Below are 21,369 nucleotides of genomic sequence, written 5' to 3'. Positions count from 1 at the left end.
AGGAGACCAAGACAACTCACAAATTAAGATGACACTCATAAGAAGGCAAATCCTAGTATCAGCAGCTAGGAAGCGAGTGCACATTACGAGCATAGCATCCCCCCTCCTCCTCACAGGGAACCCCCAGAATGCTGCGCTTTGGCTGTCGCAGCCCCTCTAATGTTGGCAGAGAATCTGCTTTTAAATTCACTGCAATGCTTAAAATAATATCTGGGTCAGGGAAGGCGACGTCACAGGAATAAATAACTAGAAGATGGGGAAGGCTGGTAACTGGGGCAGAGGGCAGGTAACACATGAAGCATTGCCCCTGGGGGACCTACTCGCCCCTCCTTTCCCACTGGCTTCATTCTGTGATGAAAACTCTGCTGCGCTGTGACTGGCACAAGATGGTGGGAAACTGGGGGCAGAAGGGCTGGCTTTTCTGTAGAACGTTTCAGCGATGGCTAACAGGGGTGGGGCTGTGACAACCTTTTATCAGCCAGACAAAATAAAAGGGGCAAAGATTCTAAATGTTGTGTAGGTCCCATTGTAACCCTTTAAAGTCAGACTGAAGATATACCTTTCTCCAGGAGATGGTGGGGAAGGGGTCTCCAGCAGCGGCACAAGGAATTAGCAGCTCCCTACCAGCTTCTTGCCTATACTCCCAGCCGGGCAGCACCGTAAAATAGGGCGGGTCCTAAAGACAAGACAACAGCGTTATTATTACTCGTGTACTAGAAGGGTCTTCAGTTCACATAGAGCAAACCAAGATTGTTTCATATGGGACTTTGATGGCATATAGCTAGGACATGCCATTAAAGTCAGATACAAGTGTGGGTCCCACGTTTGATCTCCATTCATTTCTATGGGAGTTACGAAAAAAGGTGAGTAAGTGCACATAGAAATAAATGGAGAGCGCACTGCGCAAGCGCAGCCACTGATTCATTCACATCTATGAATTAGCTTGACTATTTTTGGAACTCCCATAGAATTGAATACAGAGCGGCTGTGAATAGGCTGCTGTTCTCCATTCACTTTAGGGGTCCTGTTCAGGAGAAAGGTACGGGTCCTATCAGTGGGACTTGCACCTATCGGACATTGGTGGCATACTGTATTCTAGTAATATGCCACCAATGTTTCAGATGAGAAAACCCCTTTAAGGCAAGACTGTAGAACTGGGAAGGAGGTGCACTGATATCTCCACAATTATAACTGATATAACAATAAGCCTCTCACATCAGAGGGAGGGAGGGGGCTCAGCCAATTCTTCACGCATCTTCCTCACTTGTACATTCAATGTACCGATGAATCAGAGTGAGTTTGTCGTTAGGCTTAATTCATGAGAACATCATTGCATGTAATCTGTAGTGTTACATAGGACTGCAGGTAACTCTACCTCATTATCTGTCCTTAGAGAGTTAGCTGTGTGACTACTGTCACGCATTAGCTCTCAGAAGGCTGCATTTTCAGTTATTTAGCTCTTCTTTCTCCCTCTCTCATCTCTTCTTGGCAGCCAATCACAATGAGACTCTTATAGTCTTCAGCTCTTAGTCTACAACAGAGATCAGAAACGTTTGGCACTCCAGCTGATGTGAAACTACAACTCCCAGCAGGCAAACGTGCCTGGCTGTTATCCCAACTCCCATAGAAGTGAATGGAGCATTCTGGGAGTTGTAGTTTCAGAACATCTGGAGTGTCGGAGGATGCTGATCCCTGGTCTAAAAAGGTTAAAGGGACTGCTGGTGACATCAGTGAAAAAGGAAATAGCTAGCTTCTCCTCCTACTAATATACCTGTATGAGAAGAATGGCAAGACCCGAGACTGTTCCCAAACCAAAACTGAAATGAAAAGTTGTGGATGAATCTAGATGCAGCTCACCTTCAGCAGCAGCCGAGCAGGAGGGGACTGGCCCATGGTCCCCAGCGCATTATAAGGCACACAGGTGTAGGTGCCCAGCAACTCTTCCGTCGCCTCCTCAATGTGAATAGATCCATCTTCCAGCAACTTCCAGCCTGACAACTGAGAGCAGGAAAGCAGTAAGGACCACATCTAGAAAGGACTGAAACCTCACAGAAATGCTTCTATCCATTCAGTGCAAGCCTCAAGAGAAACCTCCACCATCCCAGTACAAACCCTTTGAAACACCCTCACAGTACACACAAAACCACCCACAGCAGTCTCCACTCTCCTAGTACAAACCTCTCGGAGCCTCAACGCTTACAGTAATCCCCCCAAGGACAGCTTCCTCTCAATACAAACTCCCTGGAACAGCCTCTATACTCTCAACAAACCTTCCAGAGCAGCCTCTACTCTCCAGGTACAAACTCCCAAGAGAAGAAGTCTCAACATTCCCCTAAATCTACAACAGCAGCGTCTACCATCCTAGTGCAAATCACCCCAAGAAGGTACCACCCTCCTAGTACAAGTTCCCAAGAGAAGCTTCCACTCGCCACTCCTTTTATTATGTTCATCAGCTCAATGTTTGTCTGAATTAATTTCTGCACATGGCTTATTCCTGCAAGACAACATGAAAATAAAGTCCATTGTACATGTGGGACCCGAAGTCAGAACTACTCACCTTATCTGTCCGCAAGGGGCGGCCATCTTTATTCCATTTCACATGTGTGACAGGCGGCACAGCCTCCACAGGGCAGCGAATGTGACCATGAATACCGACCGGGACGTAGATGATGGGGGGCATGTTGACTACTCGTGCTGGGTCTGTAAGGGTTATAAACATGGATGGTACATACAATGATACTAAACTGAACTGACTGTGGAATTAGCTCCTTAAAATCTTCTGCTTAAGGAATGTCAAAAATGAACAAGTTAGGAAAAAATACTTACTGTAGAATTTCTGCAACTGTTCCCCGGAACTTCCCAGGCAGGAAGTGACATCTCTGAGATCGACTACTAAGTCCAACTGCTGTGCCCAACTCTTACCCCTCTAAACCTTTGAGACTGACACTAATGGCCTCTTTGTTTGACCTCCCAAATCCCTGTTATAACCGATTATGAGACTCCTCCCTCCCCCCGCCCTCCTTATTTGAACTGACACATTTGATCTCATCTGTGTTTCTGATGGAACTGGCAGGGGATCAGCTAAAATGCATCCTTTCAGAACGATCTGGTTGTATTATCTCTAAAATGAACAACACGGCACTAAAACCATTGTCTGGTGCACTTCATTCTGGTTTGTTCAGTTTTGTCCCCACTAACAATGATTGGGGACAAAACTGAACCGTTTTCCTCCAGTTTTGAAATCCTCAGACGGATCTCAAAACCGGAAAGGGAAATGCAGATGTGAATGTAGCCTAAGACTGGCCTTTAGGCTCCTCTTAGGTGCCGAATACTGACCGCTAACAACCGCCCTCCCTCACTCAATCTACACACTTGAGACAGAGTCCATATAATAAAGAACATTTTTCACGGCACTCACCAGTCTTCAGTGTATTCTTTTATTGGAAAAACAAAGTGCATCAGGAAGCATAGCAAATGACTACTGGCCGTTTTGGGTCCACTGACGCTTTATCCAGGCCCAATCTACACACTCGAGACAGAACCAGACCAGGGTAGCACTTACACTGGACAGTGAGATAAGCTGATGCTGATGGGGAGTGTCCCAGGCTGTTGCTAGGCACACAGGTGTACTTCCCAGCGTCTTCGGGCTTGACTCTGAATATGATGAGTGTTCCATCAATCAGAATCCGAACCCTCATCTTCAGGTCGCTGCATGTCAGATGCAAAAAAAGAAAATATGACAAAAAAAACAGAAGCAGCCAGCAAATATCTGCTCCTCTGCTGAGGAGTCATCAACACAGGAGGTCCTGGTGCCGTAATCCCCCCCCCCCCCCCCCTCCCAGTGTGTTACATTTTATTATTTGCATTGTTTCATCGAGGGCTCAGAACATGAAGGGTTTAAAGCCCCTCACCCACTTCTACTTACTTCTTAAAAAATACATTTTCCTCCTGCCAGAGCCAGGTGTAGGTGAGGTTCCCTGGATACGCCTCGGCCTGGCAGGTGAACAGAGCATCCTGGGAAATGTTAACCGTGATGTTCTCAGGAGGGGAAACAATGAACGGTGACCCTGGGGACAGGAACAAACATTACCTCAGCGTCCCGAAACAGCACATGACACATGGGAGCACAAAGCACAGTGAGTGGACCATTACCTTGGACTAATAGACGAGTACTGTGAACAGCCTCCCCCTGAATACTGGTAGCACGGCAGGTGTATGAGCCTCGGTCTTCACGCCCAATAGAAGAGATGGTCAAACTGCCATCATTCACCTATATAATAGGGAACAAAGTAGGTCTAACCACCAGCTCTGCACAGTACAACTTCTTGTCCAGTATGCCCGGTTTAATTCTTATTATCCGCTCATATTCTGTATACAGTGCCTTGCAAAAGTATTCATCCCCCTTGACTTTTTTCGTGTTTTTTTACATTACAGCCTTACGTTCAATGTTTTGTTAATCTGAATTTTATGTGAGGGATCAGAACACAATAGTCTAAGTTGGTGAAGTGAAATGAGAAAAATATATAAATAAAACTATTGCTTAGAAATAGAAAACAGAAAATTGGTATGTGCGTATGTATTCACCCCCTTTGTTAGAGAGCCCATAAAAAGCTCTGGTGAAACAAATTACCTTCAGAAGTCACATAATTAGTGAAATGATGTCCACCTGTGTGCAATCTAAGTGTCACATAATCTGTCACTACATATACACCCCAGAGGCTGCAACACCTAAGGCTACTTTCACACTGGCGTTTTGGCTTTCTGTTTGTGAGATCTGTCATGGGCTCTCACAAGCGGTCCAAAACAGATCAGTTGTGCCCTAATGCATTCTGAATGGAAAAGGATCGGCTCAGAATGCATCAGTTTGCCTCCGTTCCGTCTCCATTCCGCTTTAGAGGGAGCGTTTTGGTGTCTGTCTGACGAAACTGAGCCAAACGGATCCATTCTGACACAAAATGTAAGTCAATGGGGACGGATCCGTTTTCTATGACAAAATCTGTCCTCCATTGACTTTCAATATTCTTCAAGACGGATCCGTCTTGGTTATGTTAAAGATAATACAAATGGATCTGTTCTGAACGGATGCAGACGTTTGTATTATCTGAACGGATCTGTCTGTGCAGATCCATGACGGATCCGCACCAAACGCGAGTGTGAAAGTAGCCTTAGCAAGAGGCATCACTAACCAAACACTGCCATGAAGGCCAAGGAACTCTCCAAACAAGTAAGGGACAATGTTGCTGAAAAGTACAAGTCAGGGTTAGGTTATCAAAAAATATCCAAATCTTTGATGATCCCCAGGAGCACCATCGAATCTATCATAACAAAATGGAAAGAACATGGCACAACAGCAAACCTGCCAAGAGACGGCCGCCCACCACAACTCACGGACTGGGCAAGGAGGGCATAAATCAGAGAGGCAGCACAGAGACCTAAGGTAACCCTGGAGGAGCTGCAGAGTTCCACAGCAGAGACTGGAGTATCTGTACATATGACGACAATAAGCCGTACGCTCCATAAAGTTAGGCTTTATGGCAGAGTGGCCAGAAGAAAGCCATTACTTTCAGCTAAAAACAAAAAGGCACGTTCTCAATCCAATAGAAAATCTGTGGTCAGACTTAAAGATTGCTGTTCACAAGCACAAACCATCCAACTTGAAGGAGCTGGAGCAGTTTTGCAAGGAGGAATGGGCAAAAAATTCCAGCGGTAAGATGTGGCAAGCTCATATAGACATATCCAAAGCGACTTGGAGCTGTGATTTCCGCAAAAGTGGCTCTACAGAGTCTTGACTTTAGGGGGGTGAATAGTTATGCACATTGACTTTTTCTGTTATTTTCTTCTATTTGTTGTTTGCTTCACAATAAAAAAAAAAAAAACATCTTTAAAGTTGTGGGCATGTTCTGTAAATTAAATGCTGCAAATCCTCAAACAATCCATGTTAATTCCAGGTTGTGAGGCACCAAAATACAAAAAAAGTCAAGGAGGGTGAATACACTACACCAGCGGTCCCCAACCGCCGGGCCGTGGAAGATTGCTAGCGGGCCGTGCCGTCTTTAAAGAGGTACTAATAAAGCACTTCCATTATTGAAGCGCTTCATTAGTACAGAAGGACCAGAAAGCGGTGAAGGATCTGTACTCGGCTATCAGCTGTGCAGGGCTGCGCACAGCGTGAGGTTGCTCTGTGACCTCAAACTATGCGCCGCGATACACAGCCGACAGCAGGATGAAGAGGATCACGAAGGTGACCAGGAGCAGGAGAGGTAAGTGTTTTTTGTTTTGTATTTTATTTGCCCTGGGGGCTGACATAAGGGCTGATGGCTGACATGGGGGAGGGGATGATGGCTGACATGAGGGGGAGGGGATGATGGCTGACATGAGGGGGAGGGGATGATGGCTGACATGAGGGGGAGGGGATGATGGCTGACATGAGGGGGAGGGGATGATGGCTGACATGAGGGGGAGGGGATGATGGCTGACATGAGGGGGAGGGGATGATGGCTGACATGAGGGGGAGGGGATGATGGTTGACATGAGGGGGAGGGGATGATGGCTGACATGAGGGGGAGGGGATGATGGCTGACATGAGGGGGAGGGGATGATGGCTGACATGAGGGGGAGGGGATGATGGCTGACATGAGGGGGAGGGGATGATGGCTGACATGAGGGGAGGGGATGATGGCTGACATGAGGGGGAGGGGATGATGGCTGACATGAGGGGAGGGGTGATGGCTGACATGAGGGGGGGGGTGATGGCTGACATGAGGGGGGGGGTGATGGCTGACATGAGGGGGGGGGTGATGGCTGACATGAGGGGGGGGGTGATGGCTGACATGAGGGGGGGGGGATGATGGCTGACATGAGGGGGAGGGGATGATGGCTGACATGAGGGGGGGGGTGATGGCTGACATGAGGGGGGGGTGATGGCTGACATGAGGGGGGGGGGTGATGGCTGACATGAGGGGGGGGGGTGATGGCTGACATGAGGGGGGGGGGGTGATGGCTGACATGAGGGGGGGGGGTGATGGCTGACATGAGGGGGGGGGGTGATGGCTGACATGAGGGGGGGGGGTGATGGCTGACATGAGGGGGAGGGGATGATGGCTGACATGAGGGGGAGGGGATGATGGCTGACATGAGGGGAGGGGTGATGGCTGACATGAGGGGGGGGGTGATGGCTGACATGAGGGGGGGGGTGATGGCTGACATGAGGGGGGGGGGTGATGGCTGACATGAGGGGGGGGGGTGATGGCTGACATGAGGGGGGGTGATGGCTGACATGAGGGGGGGGGGTGATGGCTGACATGAGGGGGGGGGGTGATGGCTGACATGAGGGGGGGGGTGATGGCTGACATGAGGGGGGGGGTGATGGCTGACATGAGGGGGGGGGTGATGGCTGACATGAGGGGGGGGTGATGGCTGACATGAGGGGGGGTGATGGCTGACATGAGGGGGGGTGATGGCTGACATGAGGGGGGGTGATGGCTGACATGAGGGGGGGGATTATGATGGCTGACATGAGGGGGGGGATTATGATGGCTGACATGAGGGGGGGGATTATGATGGCTGACATGAGGGGGGGGATTATGATGGCTGACATGAGGGGGGGATTATGATGGCTGACATGAGGGGGGGGATTATGATGGCTGACATGAGGGGGGGGGGATTATGATGGTTGACATGAGGGGGGGGGGGATTATGATGGCTGACATGAGGGGGGGGATTATGATGGCTGACATGAGGGGGGGATTATGATGGCTGACATGGGGGGGGGATTATGATGGCTGACATGAGGGGGGGGATGATGGCTGACATGAGGGGGGGGATGATGGCTGACATGAGGGGGGGGATGATGGCTGACATGAGGGGGGGGATGATGGCTGACATGAGGGGGGGGATGATGGCTGACATGAGGGGGGGGATGATGGCTGACATGAGGGGGGGGGATGATGGCTGACATGAGGGGGGGGATGATGGCTGACATGAGGGGGGGGATGATGGCTGACATGAGGGGGGGGATGATGGCTGACATGAGGGGGGGGATGATGGCTGACATAAGGGGGGGCTGATGGTTGGCATAAGGGGGGGCTGATGGTTGGCATAAGGGGGGGCTGATGGTTGGCATAAGGGGGGGCTGATGGCTGGCATAAGGGGGGCTGATGGCTGGCATAAGGGGGGGCTGATGGCTGGCATAAGGGGGGGCTGATGGCTGGTATAAGGGGGGGCTGATGGCTGGCATAAGGGGGGCTGATGGCTGGCATAAGGGGGGGCTGATGGCTGGCACAAGGGGCTGATAGATGGATTGTTCTGAGGCTGGCATTGGGGGTCTGATCTGAGGTGTAATGAAAAATATTTTTTCCTATTGTTCTACTCTAAAACCTAGGTGCGTCTTATAGGGCGAAAAATACAGTACAGTGCAGCAGAGACCCTAGTCAGTTTATATAGTCGTTATATAGTGTTATATATTTTAATATGTTTTGTTATGTGCGTGAATCAGTCAGCGCCAACTAGCACACCCTAAGCCCCGCCTACCCCCTACGAGCGTGACAGATTAGGTCCGGATGTGTTCAGGGTGCGTTCAGTGAAAATCACACCATTTTGCAAGCAAGCTAAGTCAGTTTTGTCTGTGATTGCGTTCAGTTTTTTCCGTGTGGATGCAATGCATTTTTTACTGAAGCCAATTCATTCTATAAGGGCAATGTTTTCCACACGAGTGCAATGTGTGACGTGAACGCATAGCACCCGCACTGAATACTGACCTATTCATTTCAATGGGTCTGTGAACATGAGCTTTTTTTCACGCATTAATTCTGCGTTGCGTGAAAAACGCAGCATGTTCTATATTCTGCGTTTTTCATGCAGCCCTGGCCCCAAAGAAGTGAACGGGGCTTCAATGAAAAACACATTGCATCCAGAATGCATTTTTCACTGATGGTTGCTAGGAGATGTTGTTTGTAAATCTTCAGTTTTTTTATCACGCGCGTCAAAAACGCATCAAAACGCATTGCACTCACGCAGAAAAAAACTGAACAACTGAACGCAATTGCAGACAAAACTGACTGAACTTGCTTGCAAAATGGTGCTAGTTTCACTGAACGCACCCTGAACGCATCCGGACCTAATCAGTCATGCTCGTGTGAAAGGGCCCCTTTCACACAGGCGAGAATTCCACGTGGGTGCAATGCGTGAGGAGAACGCATTGCACCCGCAGTCAATCCAGACCCATTCACTTCAATGAATGAGCAGTGATTTTCACGCATCACTTGTGCGTTGCGTGAAAATCGCACATTTTCTCTATTCATAGAAATGAATGGGTCTGTGTGAAAATCGCAAGCATCTGCAAGCAAGTGCGGATCTGGTGTGATTTTCACGCATGGTTGCTAGTAGGAATCGACCGATTATAGGAAGTACCAATATTATCGGCCGATATACAGGATTTTGTACATTATCAGTATCTAACCTTGCCTATATATACTGATAATGCAGTTAAAGTGAATACTAGTGCGCGCTTCCATTATGGAAGCGCGCACTAGTATGCATCGGGTGCCGGGAGCTAGGAAGAAGCACAGCAAGCGCTTCCGATATTCAGGGTGTATCTTTGATGGGGCCTGCGCTGCACTGTCCTGACCCCGTACAGCGTCAGGACGTAGCGCACGCACTATGACCTGATGCTGCACGCTGTCAGGTGACAGTGCAGCGCGGGCCAGAGAACACAGGGGAGCGGGACCCCGGACCCTGAGATGAAGAGGGAGAGGCGAGGAGTTTTTTTGTTTTATTCATCTGAGGTCTGATAGGGGTTAATAAAGGTTTGATCTGAGGTCTGATAGGGGTTAATAAAGTCAGTGGTGGGGGGATGGTGTGGAAATTGGCATTTGGCACTAGTATATTATAAATGTAAATTATAAATTGGCTACCAACTAAGGGCTTTATTAATTTATAATATATATTATGAGATATATGGTGAGCGCGGTGACGTCAGCGAAGGTCCTTTTGCAGGTCCTTCAAGAAAAACAAAGAAGATCCTGGCTGCGCAATCAAGTGGATGAGGTGAGTTATGTTTTTATTGTTTTTTAACCCTCAATTGACATTATACTTAGCATTCTTAATTATAGAATGCTATTATTTTCCCTTATAACCATGTTATAATGGAAAATAATAAAATCAACACCTAACCCAAACCCGTAGTTTCAGGTCTGGGTACCACATTCAGTTTTTTCTCAAGCACATGCAAAACGCATGGCAAAATGCGTGGCAAAACGCGTGGAAAAAAACTGAACAACGGAACACAATCGCAGTCAAAACTGACTGCAATTGCGCGTCTACTCGCACAATTTTCCCTGAACGCACCTGCATCGCATCCGGCCCTAACTATCCTGTATGCTGGGGGTACAGATATTACACAGACCCACTTCCTTTTAAAAACAAAAGAGCACATCTCCTTTAGAAATATTACCTGGTATTTTGAGGTTCCCCCAAGGAATTCACCCTCTCGCAGCCATGTGACAGTAGGTTTTGGATTCCCAAATGCAGTGCAAGTTAGTGTGACGCTGCTGCCCTCCTTCACTTCAAGGTATTGGGGGGGGGTTTCTGTGAAGGTGGGAGGGGCTGAAGAGATAGAAGTGAAAAAAATTGTGAATTATAAACAGTCTGTTATTTTTCGGCAGGGGACCTCTCATTTGGAGCTTACCGGGAGTAATGGCTGTCATTCTCACTATTTTAAGCTATGGGACAGTTTGCCCAGTAAGCATCTCCCTTGTAAACATGCATACTTTGATTGGCTGAGCATGCATGTTTATATGCTACCACATACCACTATGCCCTCAAGATCCAAACATCCACTATCCCCCTGAAGACTCTGCTGTCCTTCTCCACACCCTCTCTGCACCCCTTTCAGAACCAAGAGGGCTTCCACCTCAAGTAATGGTACAGCTGTAACACCACTGCCAATAATCCACCTGAATGAAAGATACTGGAGGATCATTGGGAATTTAAGAACATGTTCAGATGGGTGGGGAGCACATGACCAGCCATAAGAACACAGCAGGAAAGCTAAACAGCGGGTGTACCGGGCGGCTTTAACTGTCATCCTTTTCAAGACTGACCAGCCTGAGTCTCCTAACTGCCCCTATTCAATGGCCAGACCTCAAGTGACTGCTGACAGCGCTACAACGAGGAGACACTGTGCACATCGCAATGGCGGTGGCTGATAAATGCCAACAGTACACGAGATGACTTGATCCAACATCATGAACCTTTGGTCTAGCTGCAGGATAAGGCTCAATATTCCCTCACCATTCACCGTGAGATGGACCCAGCTGCCATTGTGAAATGTGTCGTACTGCTGCTCCAGCATCAGCACTTTGCACTCGTACCAGCCCTGATCCTGCGAGCGAGTCTGATCGATGCGCAGCGATGCCTTGTCATGGAGGGTGGCTCGGCCTGGCAGCAGAAAGACAAGAGACACAAATACTGGAGGGTCACATGAGGTCACCAGCGGTGGTTCAGCTACTTTATCTTCACTCACCTGCATATTCTGGGTCCACGTGAGGAGGGTAGAAACCAAACTTTATGAAGATGGGGATGGGGACACCAAACTTGAACCATTCAACCACATAAGGAGGAGGCTGGGCAGTGAGGGGGTGGATGACATTGCACCCCAGGATCACGCTCTCCCCAGCACGTGCTGTCACAAACTGTGGCTCTTCCCTTGAACCACCTGAAAAGACATGGAAACCAAGAATTTTCACCCATAGTGATGACCACAGCAAGCAGAAGACAACGGGAGCAGAAAGGACACAGGATATAACTGTGCACGTCTACCTTCTGGAGAGCACAAATCTAACCTCCAGTACAGACCAAAAGTTTGGACACACCTTCTCATTCAAACATTTTTCTTTATTTTCATGACTATGAAAATTGTAGATTCACACTGAAGGCATCAAAACTATGAATTAACACATGTGGAGTTATATACATAACAATAAAGTGTGAAACAACTGAAAACATGTTATATTCTAGGTTCTTCAAAGTAGCCACCTTTTGCTTTGATTACTGCTTTGCACACTCTTGGCATTCTCTTGATGAGCTTCAAGAGGTAGTCACCTGAAATGGTCTTCCAACAGTCTTGAAGGAGTTCCCAGAGATGCTTAGCACTTGTTGGCCGTTTTGCCTTCACTCTGCGGTCCAGCTCACCCCAAACCATCTCGATTGGGTTCAGGTCCGATGACTGTGGAGGCCAGGTCATCTGGCGCAGCACCCCATCACTCTCCTTCATGGTCAAATAGCCCTTACACAGCCTGGAGGTGTGTTTGGGGTCATTGTCCTGTTGAAAAATAAATGATGGTCCAACTAAACGCAAACCGGATGGAATAGCATGCCGCTGCAAGATGATGTGGCAGCCATGCTGGTTCAGTATGCCTTCAATTTTGAATAAATCCCCAACAGTGTCACCAGCAAAACACCATCACACCTCCTCCTCCATGCTTCACGGTGGGAACCAGGGATGTAGAGTCCATCCGTTCACCTTTTCTGCGTCGCACAAAGATACGGTGGTTGGAACCAAAGATCTCGAATTTGGACTCATCAGACCAAAGCACAGATTTCCACTGGTCTAATGTCCATTCCTTGTGTTCTTTAGCCCAAACAAGTCTCTTCTGCTTGTTGCCTGTCCTTAGCAGTGGTTTCCTAGCAGATATTCTTCCATGAAGGCCTGATTCACACAGTCTCCTCTTAACAGTTGTTCTAGAGATGTGTCTGCTGCTAGAACTCTGTGTGGCATTGACCTGGTCTCTAATCTGAGCTGCTGTTAACCTGCGATTTCTGAGGCTGGTGACTCGGATGAACTTATCCTCCGCAGCAGAGGTGACTCTTGGTCTTCCTTTCCTGGGGCGGTCCGCATGTGAGCCAGTTTCTTTGTAGCGCTTGATGGTTTTTGTGACTGCACTTGGGGACACTTTCAAAGTTTTCCCAATTTTTCGGACTGACTGGCCTTCATTTCTTAAAGTAATGATGGCCACTCGTTTTTCTTAGCTGCTTTTTTCTTGCCATAATACAAATTCTAACAGTCTATTCAGTAGGACTATCAGCTGTGTATCCACCTGACTTCTCCACAACACAACTGAAGGTCCCAACCCCATTTATAAGGCAAGAAATCCCACTTATTAAACCTGACAGGGCACGCCTGTGAAGTGAAACCCATTTCAGGTGACTACCTCTTGAAGCTCATCAAGAGAATGCCAAGAGTGTGCAAAGCAGTAATCAAAGCAAAAGGTGGCTACTTTGAAGAACCTAGAATATGACATATTTTCAGTTGTCTCACACTTTTTTGTTATGTATATAATTCCACATGCGTTAATTCATAGTTTTGATGCCTTCAGTGTGAATCTACAATTTTAATAGTCATGAAAATAAAGAAAACTCTTTGAATGAGACGGTGTGTCCAAACTTTTGGTCTGTACTGTACATCGAAATATATACATGCGCATATGTGTATACAGAGCTGCAGACACACAGAGGTATATGCACACACACACACATACATACACAGGAACACACATACATACACATACACTTATATACACAGATATCTTTACACATAGCAATAACATTTATAAAATGTTACTTTCCATGCAATGTAACAGTCGTAAAGGGGGAGGGGGGTCTGAAACCCAGAACCCAGTAATGAAGGGGGCATATACTTCTATGTTAACTATATTAAAACCTTGTCTCATACCTGGTCCATGGTATGAGGCAGGTTATGTGCAGTCCTGGCCCCCGTGTATGTTGCTCTGGTCATCAGAGAATCATAGCCAGATGCCCCCCGTAATGACAAGCAGGATTCTGGGGGCTCAGTTAAATTATAAGGGTGCAATGTCCAGCCTCCTGCACCACCTTTTCCATAAAGAACAGGATACAGGAGGGCATGGCACTCTCAACCCACCACAGACCTTCTTCTATATAGTTCCTAGAACACACATGGTTAAAAAGCCCAGCAGAGCCATGGACTGCGCACCCTCCTGCTCTCCCCCTGTTTCTTAAAGTGATGCTCGGCAGGCGATAATGGTGGATTAGCTAACGTCTCCTCCGCTGCACGCCTGCAATATGCGGAGCATTAAAGTGGAACATTTATTAGAGCCCCTCCATGAGGGGTAAGGAGTTAACATCCAGTGGACTATGTGCAGCAATGAAGAGGTTAATGTTAATGAGGAAGCCTGCATACAGCACCGCGTTTGTAGCTTGCACTGTCTCCCAGCAATCTGATTGGCTGATGATGACATCATTAGCTCTAGGGAGAGATATCAGCGGATATTTTTGACACACAAGAAATAGGCAGCAATGGGGGAGGTAGGGTGACCCCGAGTGACAAACACTGACATAACCAGATCGTGGGAGCCTGTGTCAGCACCAGAGCAGCGTTCTCTGCTGTCACATTATGGGAGAGTGGCTGCCGGTCTCCATGTACTGTATGTAGCTGTGTGTGTCAGAGTGGAATCTGTACTGTATATGGTGTGTATGTGCGGCTGGGGTAGGTCCTGTATATGGTGTGTATGTGCGCCTGGGGTAGGTCCTGTATATGGTGTATGTGCGGCTGGGGTAGGTCCTGTATATGGTGTATGTGCGGCTGGGGTAGGTCCTGTATATGGTGTGTATGTGCGGCTGGGGTAGGTCCTGTATATGGTGTGTATGTGCGGCTGGGGTAGGTCCTGTATATGGTGTGTATGTGCGGCTGGGGTAGGTCCTGTATATGGTGTGGTATGTTGCGGCTGGGGTAGGTCCTGTATATGGTGTGTATGTGCGGCTGGGGTAGGTCCTGTATATGGTGTGTATGTGTGGCTGGGGTAGGTCCTGTATATGGTGTGTATGTGCGGCTGGGGTAGGTCCTGCATATGGTGTGCATGTGCGGCTGGGATAGGTCCTGTATATGGTGTGCATGTGCGGCTGGGATAGGTCCTGTATATGGTGTGTATGTGTGGCTGGGGTAGGTCCTGTATATGGTGTGTATGTGTGGCTGGGGTAGGTCCTGTATATGGTGTGTATGTGAAGCTGGGGTAGGTCCTGTATATGGTGTGTATGTGAAGCTGGGGTAGGTCCTGTATATGGTGTGTGTGCGGCTGGGGTAGGTCCTGTATATGGTGTGTATGTGTGACTGGGGTAGGTCCTGTATATTGTGTGTATGTGCGACTGAGGTAGGTCCTGTATATGGTGTGTATGTGCGGTTGGGGTAGGTCCTGTATATGGTGTGTATGTGAAGCTGGGATAGGTCCTGTATATGGTGTGTATGTGCGGCTGGGGTAGGTCCTGTATATGGTGTGTATGTGTGGCTGGGGTAGGTCCTGTATATGGTGTGTGTGCGGCTGGGGTAGGTCCTGTATATGGTGTGTATGTGAAGCTGGGGTAGGTCCTGTATATGGTGTGTGTGCGGCTGGGGTAGGTCCTGTATATGTTGTGTATGTGCAACTGGGTTAGGTCCTGTATATGGTGTGTATGTGCGACTGGGGTAGGTCCTGTATATGGTATGTATGTGCGGCTGGGGTAGGTCCTGCATATGATGTGTATGTGTGGCTGGGGTAGGTCCTGTATATGGTGTGTATGTGCAGCTTGGGTAGGTCCTGTATATGGTGTGTATGTGCGGCTGGGGTAGGTCCTGTATATGGTGTGTATGTGCGGCTGGGGTAGGTCCTGTATATGTGTGTATGTGCGGCTGGGGTAGGTCCTGTATATGGTGTGTATGTGCGGCTGGGGTAGGTCCTGTATATGGTGTGTATGTGCGGCTGGGGTAGGTCCTGTATATGGTGTGTATGTGTGGCTGGGGGTAGGTCCTGTATATGGGTGGTATGTGCGGCTGGGGTAGGTCCTGCATAATGGTGTGCATGTGCGGCTGGGATAGGTCCTGTATATGGTGTGCATGTGCGGCTGGGGATAGGTCCTGTATATGGTGTGTATGTGTGGCTGGGGTAGGTCCTGTATATGGTGTGTATGTGTGGCTGGGGTAGGTCCTGTATATGGTGTGTATGTGAAGCGGGGTAGGTCCTGTATATGGTGTGTATGTGCAGCTGGGGTAGGTCCTGTATATGGTGTGTGTGCGGCTGGGGTAGGTCCTGTATATGGTGTGTATGTGTGACTGGGGTAGGTCCTGTATATTGTGTGTATGTGCGACTGAGGTAGGTCCTGTATATGGTGTGTATGTGCGGTGGGGTAGGTCCTGTATATGGTGTGTATGTGAAGGCTGGGATAGGTCCTGTATATGGTGTGTATGTGGCTGGGGTGTATGTGGGCTGGGGGTAGGTCCTGTATATGGTGTGTGTGCGGCTGGGGTAGGTCCTGTATATGGTGTGTATGTGAAGCTGGGGTAGGTCCTGTATATGGTGTGTGTGCGGCTGGGGTAGGTCCTGTATATGGTGTGTATGTGCAACTGGGTTAGGTCCTGTATATGGTGTGTATGTGCGACTGGGGTAGGTCCTGTATATGGTATGTATGTGCGGCTGGGGTAGGTCCTGCATATGATGTGTATGTGTGGCTGGGGTAGGTCCTGTATATGGTGTGTATGTGCAGCTTGGGTAGGTCCTGTATATGGTGTGTATGTGCGGCTGGGGTAGGTCCTGTATATGGTGTGTATGTGCGGCTGGGGTAGGTCCTGTATATGGTGTGTATGTGCGGCTGGGGTAGGTCCTGTATATGGTGTGTATGTGCGGCTGTTGTGTGTCTGCACATATTCCACCACAGGACAACACACAAGTGCAGAAGTATGACACTTCTACTAGGAAGGTGTAAGAACCTCCCAACCTCCCACAGATGCTCTCCTCAGGATTGGCACTGATGCCACAGTTTTCAGGAAACCACAGCAGAAAATACATTACCTGCACATCCAGTTCTCCTCCAATGCTAGCTTTCCTATAATAGAGATGAGTTCTCCATGCACATGAGCCAGCACACACAGTGCCAGAGAAGGTATTGTCAGCCATGAAGGAAACATCCAGAGAGAAAACAAATAGCCTATGGTAGAACCCAGGACCAAAAGCCTAGACTCTGCAGAAGCCATACATGGTTCATCCACAGATATGAGTTAGGAGCTGTCTATGGTGCTGAACCTCACTGGCCTCACCTGAAAGCTCTCCACAGACAGGTCCTAATATAAGGCTACCCTACATAACACATATGTGAAATGTGATATGCATTACAAACCAACTGACCAAATTTGGGCATCAGTAGTAAATAATTGGCGCCCCATGCCCGCCTACCAGCATGCTCCAGACAGCTGCACAACCCACAGCCTGATGAGAAAAGTGACTGACACTGACCGGGCTGAATGTAAACCCTCTTACTGCTCTCAAGCAGGAGGACACTTATCACCAGTATGTACCCAACTCTTAATGCCTGCTGTGTGATGACATATGGGCCATTCATACTATGGACTCGGCTAATTCTCCCCCAGTGTTAACCCTGTGCTGCTCCTTAGTGGTTGTGGCTACAATGGGGCTCCTTATTCCTCCTGTAACATAAGACACTCTGAAGGAGCTTCACGTCTGCAGTTTCAGATTCCTCAGTGATAACACTGTCACAACAATAACTTAATGAGAAGAATTTCTCACTTGATTCTTGGCCCCATGATGGAAAGTGATAATGTGTTAGTGAGAACTTTCAAGATGTTTCATATCAATACAGGCGTGTGCGTGGGCAGTCGTGTGGGTGGTGTCTCCTCAATATCTGCCAAACACCCGCCATACCCAGTCCAGGTTGTTTACTATAACTGAAAACAGAGTTAAACAAGAGATATAATTCCTCTAAAATCCCAGGAATGAGGAGACTGATACAGAAGGACAATGCAAACAGCAAGTGAAGCCCATGGTCCAGTGGACATCAGAAAAAGGTTACGCAAAGTCTCCTCAGTACCAGGTGGTTGAATCTACATGATTTCTGGCAGGTCAGCAGTAGACACCAGGCCAGTAGAGTATTACATGTTCACTACTTGGCGCTGATGTGCTAATGGACCAGTCAATGTGGGTTAGCAATGGCTGGTTAGCTACTAGGTCTTTATGACAAGCCGTAGGTCCTGGCTGTTACTAAACATGGCCATTCCTAGTCACAGGTTAGAGTGTGTAGTGGTGGTCCCATCGGAGTTAAATACAGCAGCTAGAAAAGCCTACTGGTTTCCAGTTTTCAAATTACACAAATGATGTCTGGCATGTTCTTCAAGAAGAAACCCTCTGTAATATCCTATGTTCCTGTCTCCTACTGTGAGGCTCACTCCAACCTACTAGGCCCTTGAAACCTTGACCCACAGCACTAAGAAACTAAGACTTGAGCTTTTAGAGAGAAGGCACATAAGATTTTGACAGTGATAAATGATGTTACAGAGCTCACACTCGACACACACAAACCATCCTCAAGGTCACAGAGACATTACTGCTACAAGAACTTTAATCCTCCATCTTCAGAATCATGAGTTTTCTGTCTCTTTAAGCAAGCAGCAGTCAGTGTGTTCACAGGAGGTGAAATGAGGTGAAGGCTGCAGGGAGCTGCTCTGCCAGGGAACATTTTAATGGTGTTTAAAAAGCAGCGGATACAAAGTGATGGCAGAAACTGGGAAAGCGGCTGGAAGGGAGTGTCAGCGTCCACATCACCGGTGGCAGTGAAGATACAGTGTGGAGGCCTTCAAAACTCTGCAGGATAAAGCCTCGGGACTGAGGGGACAGAACTGCCCATTTCTGTACAAGCTTTGGGCAAGGAATTCCTTTTAATAAGACCTAGTAGTCCTCACAAGTGTCTACAAGCGGCTAAACATAAAAAGTCCCTGGGAAGAAACTCACAACTGGACAATAAAAGTCTTCAGTCCTCTGCACACTGGGCCAAATATCTGAGCTCCATGGTTGGGAACATAATGTGGTAAGGGCAACCCACTAGAAATTATGTACATCAGAGACTACTAGAAGGGGTAGTTATTCAACAGCCACCTCATTTCTATACTACCCTGCAACCTTAGCTAATTGCTATCCTGTAACCTCAACTTCAAACCACCCTGCAAACTCAGTTTAGATCCAACCCACAACCTTAGCACGGTGCCACCGTGACCTCAGCTCTACACCACGCCACAACCTCAGCTCTGTGACACCCTGTGACCTCAGATTCACACCACTTTGTAACCTCAGATGTGTGCCACCTGTGACCTCAGCTCTTCACCACCCCACAACCTTAGCTCCGTGCCACCTGTGACCTCAGCTCTACACCACCCCACAATCTTAGCTCCGTGCCACCTGTGACCTCAGCTCTACACCACCCCACAACCTTAGCTCCGTGCCACCTGTGACCTCAGCTCTACACCACCCCACAACCTTAGCTCCGTGCCACCTGTGACCTCAGCTCTACACCACCCCACAACCTTAACTCCGTGCCACCTGTGACCTCAGCTCTACACCACCCCACAACCCTATCTCCGTGCCACCTGTGACCTCAGCTCTAAACCACCCCACAACCTTAGCTCCGTGCCACCTGTGACCTCAGCTCTACACCATCCCCACAACCATAGCTCAGTTCCACCCTTTGACCTCGGCTTCAAACCACTCTGTGACTCCAGATTAGATCCACCCTGTGACCGCAGCTTCACACCATCCTGCACCCTCAGCTTAGCACTTTGTAACACCAGCTCAGCACATACTCGCGGATGTGACATCCAGTGACATGCCGCTCTGAAAACTTAGATCATTGTCATTATGTTACATTTGTTTTGCGCCTCACAGAGACCTCAACATCACAAGTCAGAAGGCTGAAGCAGCTGTGTGCCAGGACAAGCTGGGACAAGTACAGTTAACATCTGGGCTCAAGGACATGAAAATGTGACATTCACAAGGATGTCCTGCACTGACAGGTGGCACATCACCTATCATATGTCACCCAACATGTTCCTCACACTCACCTCTGGCTGAATACTGGTAGATGTCAGGTGACACTGACAGAGGCCCCTCACAGGGTCAGTGGGACATTCTGCAGATTCAAGCTCTTGTGAAGTTACACATGGTAATGACATCATCCACACTCACTGTTCCCATCTCATCTCTCATCATGAACCATCATTTCTTACAGAGAACCTCAACCATCATCACTCCCTGCTATCATAACATCCTCCGCCACCACTCATCATCATCCACCATCATCCAAGATAATATATGTCCGCCATCATCTGCCACTGGGAACATCCTCCTACATAATCATCACCCATTACCTGTAGTCCTCAACTACCATCATTAGCAGCATCCTCTGCCACCATCATTGTAATCCTTCATCATTCCTCTCCCTCATCATCACTGCAACTATCATTCACCACCATCACTCATTACCAAACTCCTCCAACATAATCACTACCTCCAGCATCATTCATTATTAACCTCTTCCACCTTCATCTCTACCATCATCAACCTCCTCCACCTTCATCCCTATCACCACCATCCTGATCACCCATTATCTACCTCCTCCACCTTCATCCTCATTATCAACTTCGTCCACCTTCATCACTTGTTCAGTTTCCGCCACCATCATCACTACAATCACCTCCAATCATCCTCCACCATCACACCTGGGATGACTCCTCTTTGGCACTGATCGAGGTGACACAGGGTGATGGGGACGCCGGGAACCCCGGACCCCTCCCCCGCTCTCTGGGACGATGACAGTTTGCAGAAAGAGCCAGTGATGACCTTGCCTCTGCCGGTTATACCCGGTGACCCCTCCATAACCCCGGTTATCGGTCACGGCTCCCCGGTCATCACCTCCCTTCTAATGGAGACAATCAGCGGTAGAGAGAGGGGGAGAGCGGGGACGGTGCGGGCACATCAGCCTCATCCCGGGGCTGCACTCACCTTGAGCAGCGAGTCCCCCGGCGCCGGTCACACTCGCCATCAGAGCGAGCACATAGCGAATCATAGTAGAGCAGAGCGCCGCTCGGGAGCCGCCTCATATCTCACACGTTCCGTCTGCCCCGCACTGCCGTGTCCGCCACTGCTCGCTCGTCCTGCCGGTCCCCGGATCATACCTCGGCGCCGGCCCGCTGCCTGTTCTCCATCCCAGCCCCTCTCCGCTCCCAGCAGTACGGTCAGGACAGCCAGGACCGCGCCACAGCCTAACCCGGCTCTTTACATTCTCGCACCGCCCACGGACTGGGTTGATTGGCTGCACCCCGGAAAGGTCACATCTGATTGGCAGCACCCTGGAAATATGGAAGATGATTTGCTACGCTGTAAATGGTGGGCGGGCAGTGGACGGGGAGGTACCTGTGGACGTCGTGAGCTCCCGTTTCAAGGTGAGTTGCCGTGTAGAGAACGCAGAGCCGCAGTATCATGCGCAAGGAGCTAGCATAGCAACCGCGGAGCCTGGAACAGAGAC

At 48.8% G+C, this 21,369-nt stretch overlaps 1 protein-coding gene across 2 annotated transcripts in view; it reads right to left on the bottom strand.

The window, feature by feature from the left end:
• The window catches only part of IGSF9B (immunoglobulin superfamily member 9B), a 54,401-nt gene extending 33,339 nt beyond the window's left edge, over nucleotides 1-21,062 (bottom strand). For both annotated transcript variants that reach the window (XM_044278208.1, XM_044278209.1), the window contains exons 1-10: nucleotides 20,847-21,062; nucleotides 11,522-11,713; nucleotides 11,290-11,436; nucleotides 10,451-10,602; nucleotides 4,153-4,270; nucleotides 3,926-4,067; nucleotides 3,563-3,708; nucleotides 2,558-2,700; nucleotides 1,858-1,998; nucleotides 560-676 (exon numbers count right to left, since the gene is read on the bottom strand). In XM_044278208.1, the coding sequence (XP_044134143.1) occupies nucleotides 560-676; nucleotides 1,858-1,998; nucleotides 2,558-2,700; nucleotides 3,563-3,708; nucleotides 3,926-4,067; nucleotides 4,153-4,270; nucleotides 10,451-10,602; nucleotides 11,290-11,436; nucleotides 11,522-11,713; nucleotides 20,847-20,910 (1,362 nt within the window). In that variant the 5' untranslated portion in view covers nucleotides 20,911-21,062. The remainder of the gene's footprint in view (nucleotides 1-559; nucleotides 677-1,857; nucleotides 1,999-2,557; nucleotides 2,701-3,562; nucleotides 3,709-3,925; nucleotides 4,068-4,152; nucleotides 4,271-10,450; nucleotides 10,603-11,289; nucleotides 11,437-11,521; nucleotides 11,714-20,846) is intronic.
• Between the last annotated feature and the right edge of the window lie 307 nt (nucleotides 21,063-21,369).

The sequence above is a fragment of the Bufo gargarizans genome, chromosome 2 (assembly GCF_014858855.1).
Source record: "Bufo gargarizans isolate SCDJY-AF-19 chromosome 2, ASM1485885v1, whole genome shotgun sequence".
NCBI classification, from domain to species: Eukaryota; Metazoa; Chordata; class Amphibia; order Anura; family Bufonidae; genus Bufo; species Bufo gargarizans.
This window is presented reverse-complemented; position numbering and strand designations above follow the sequence as displayed.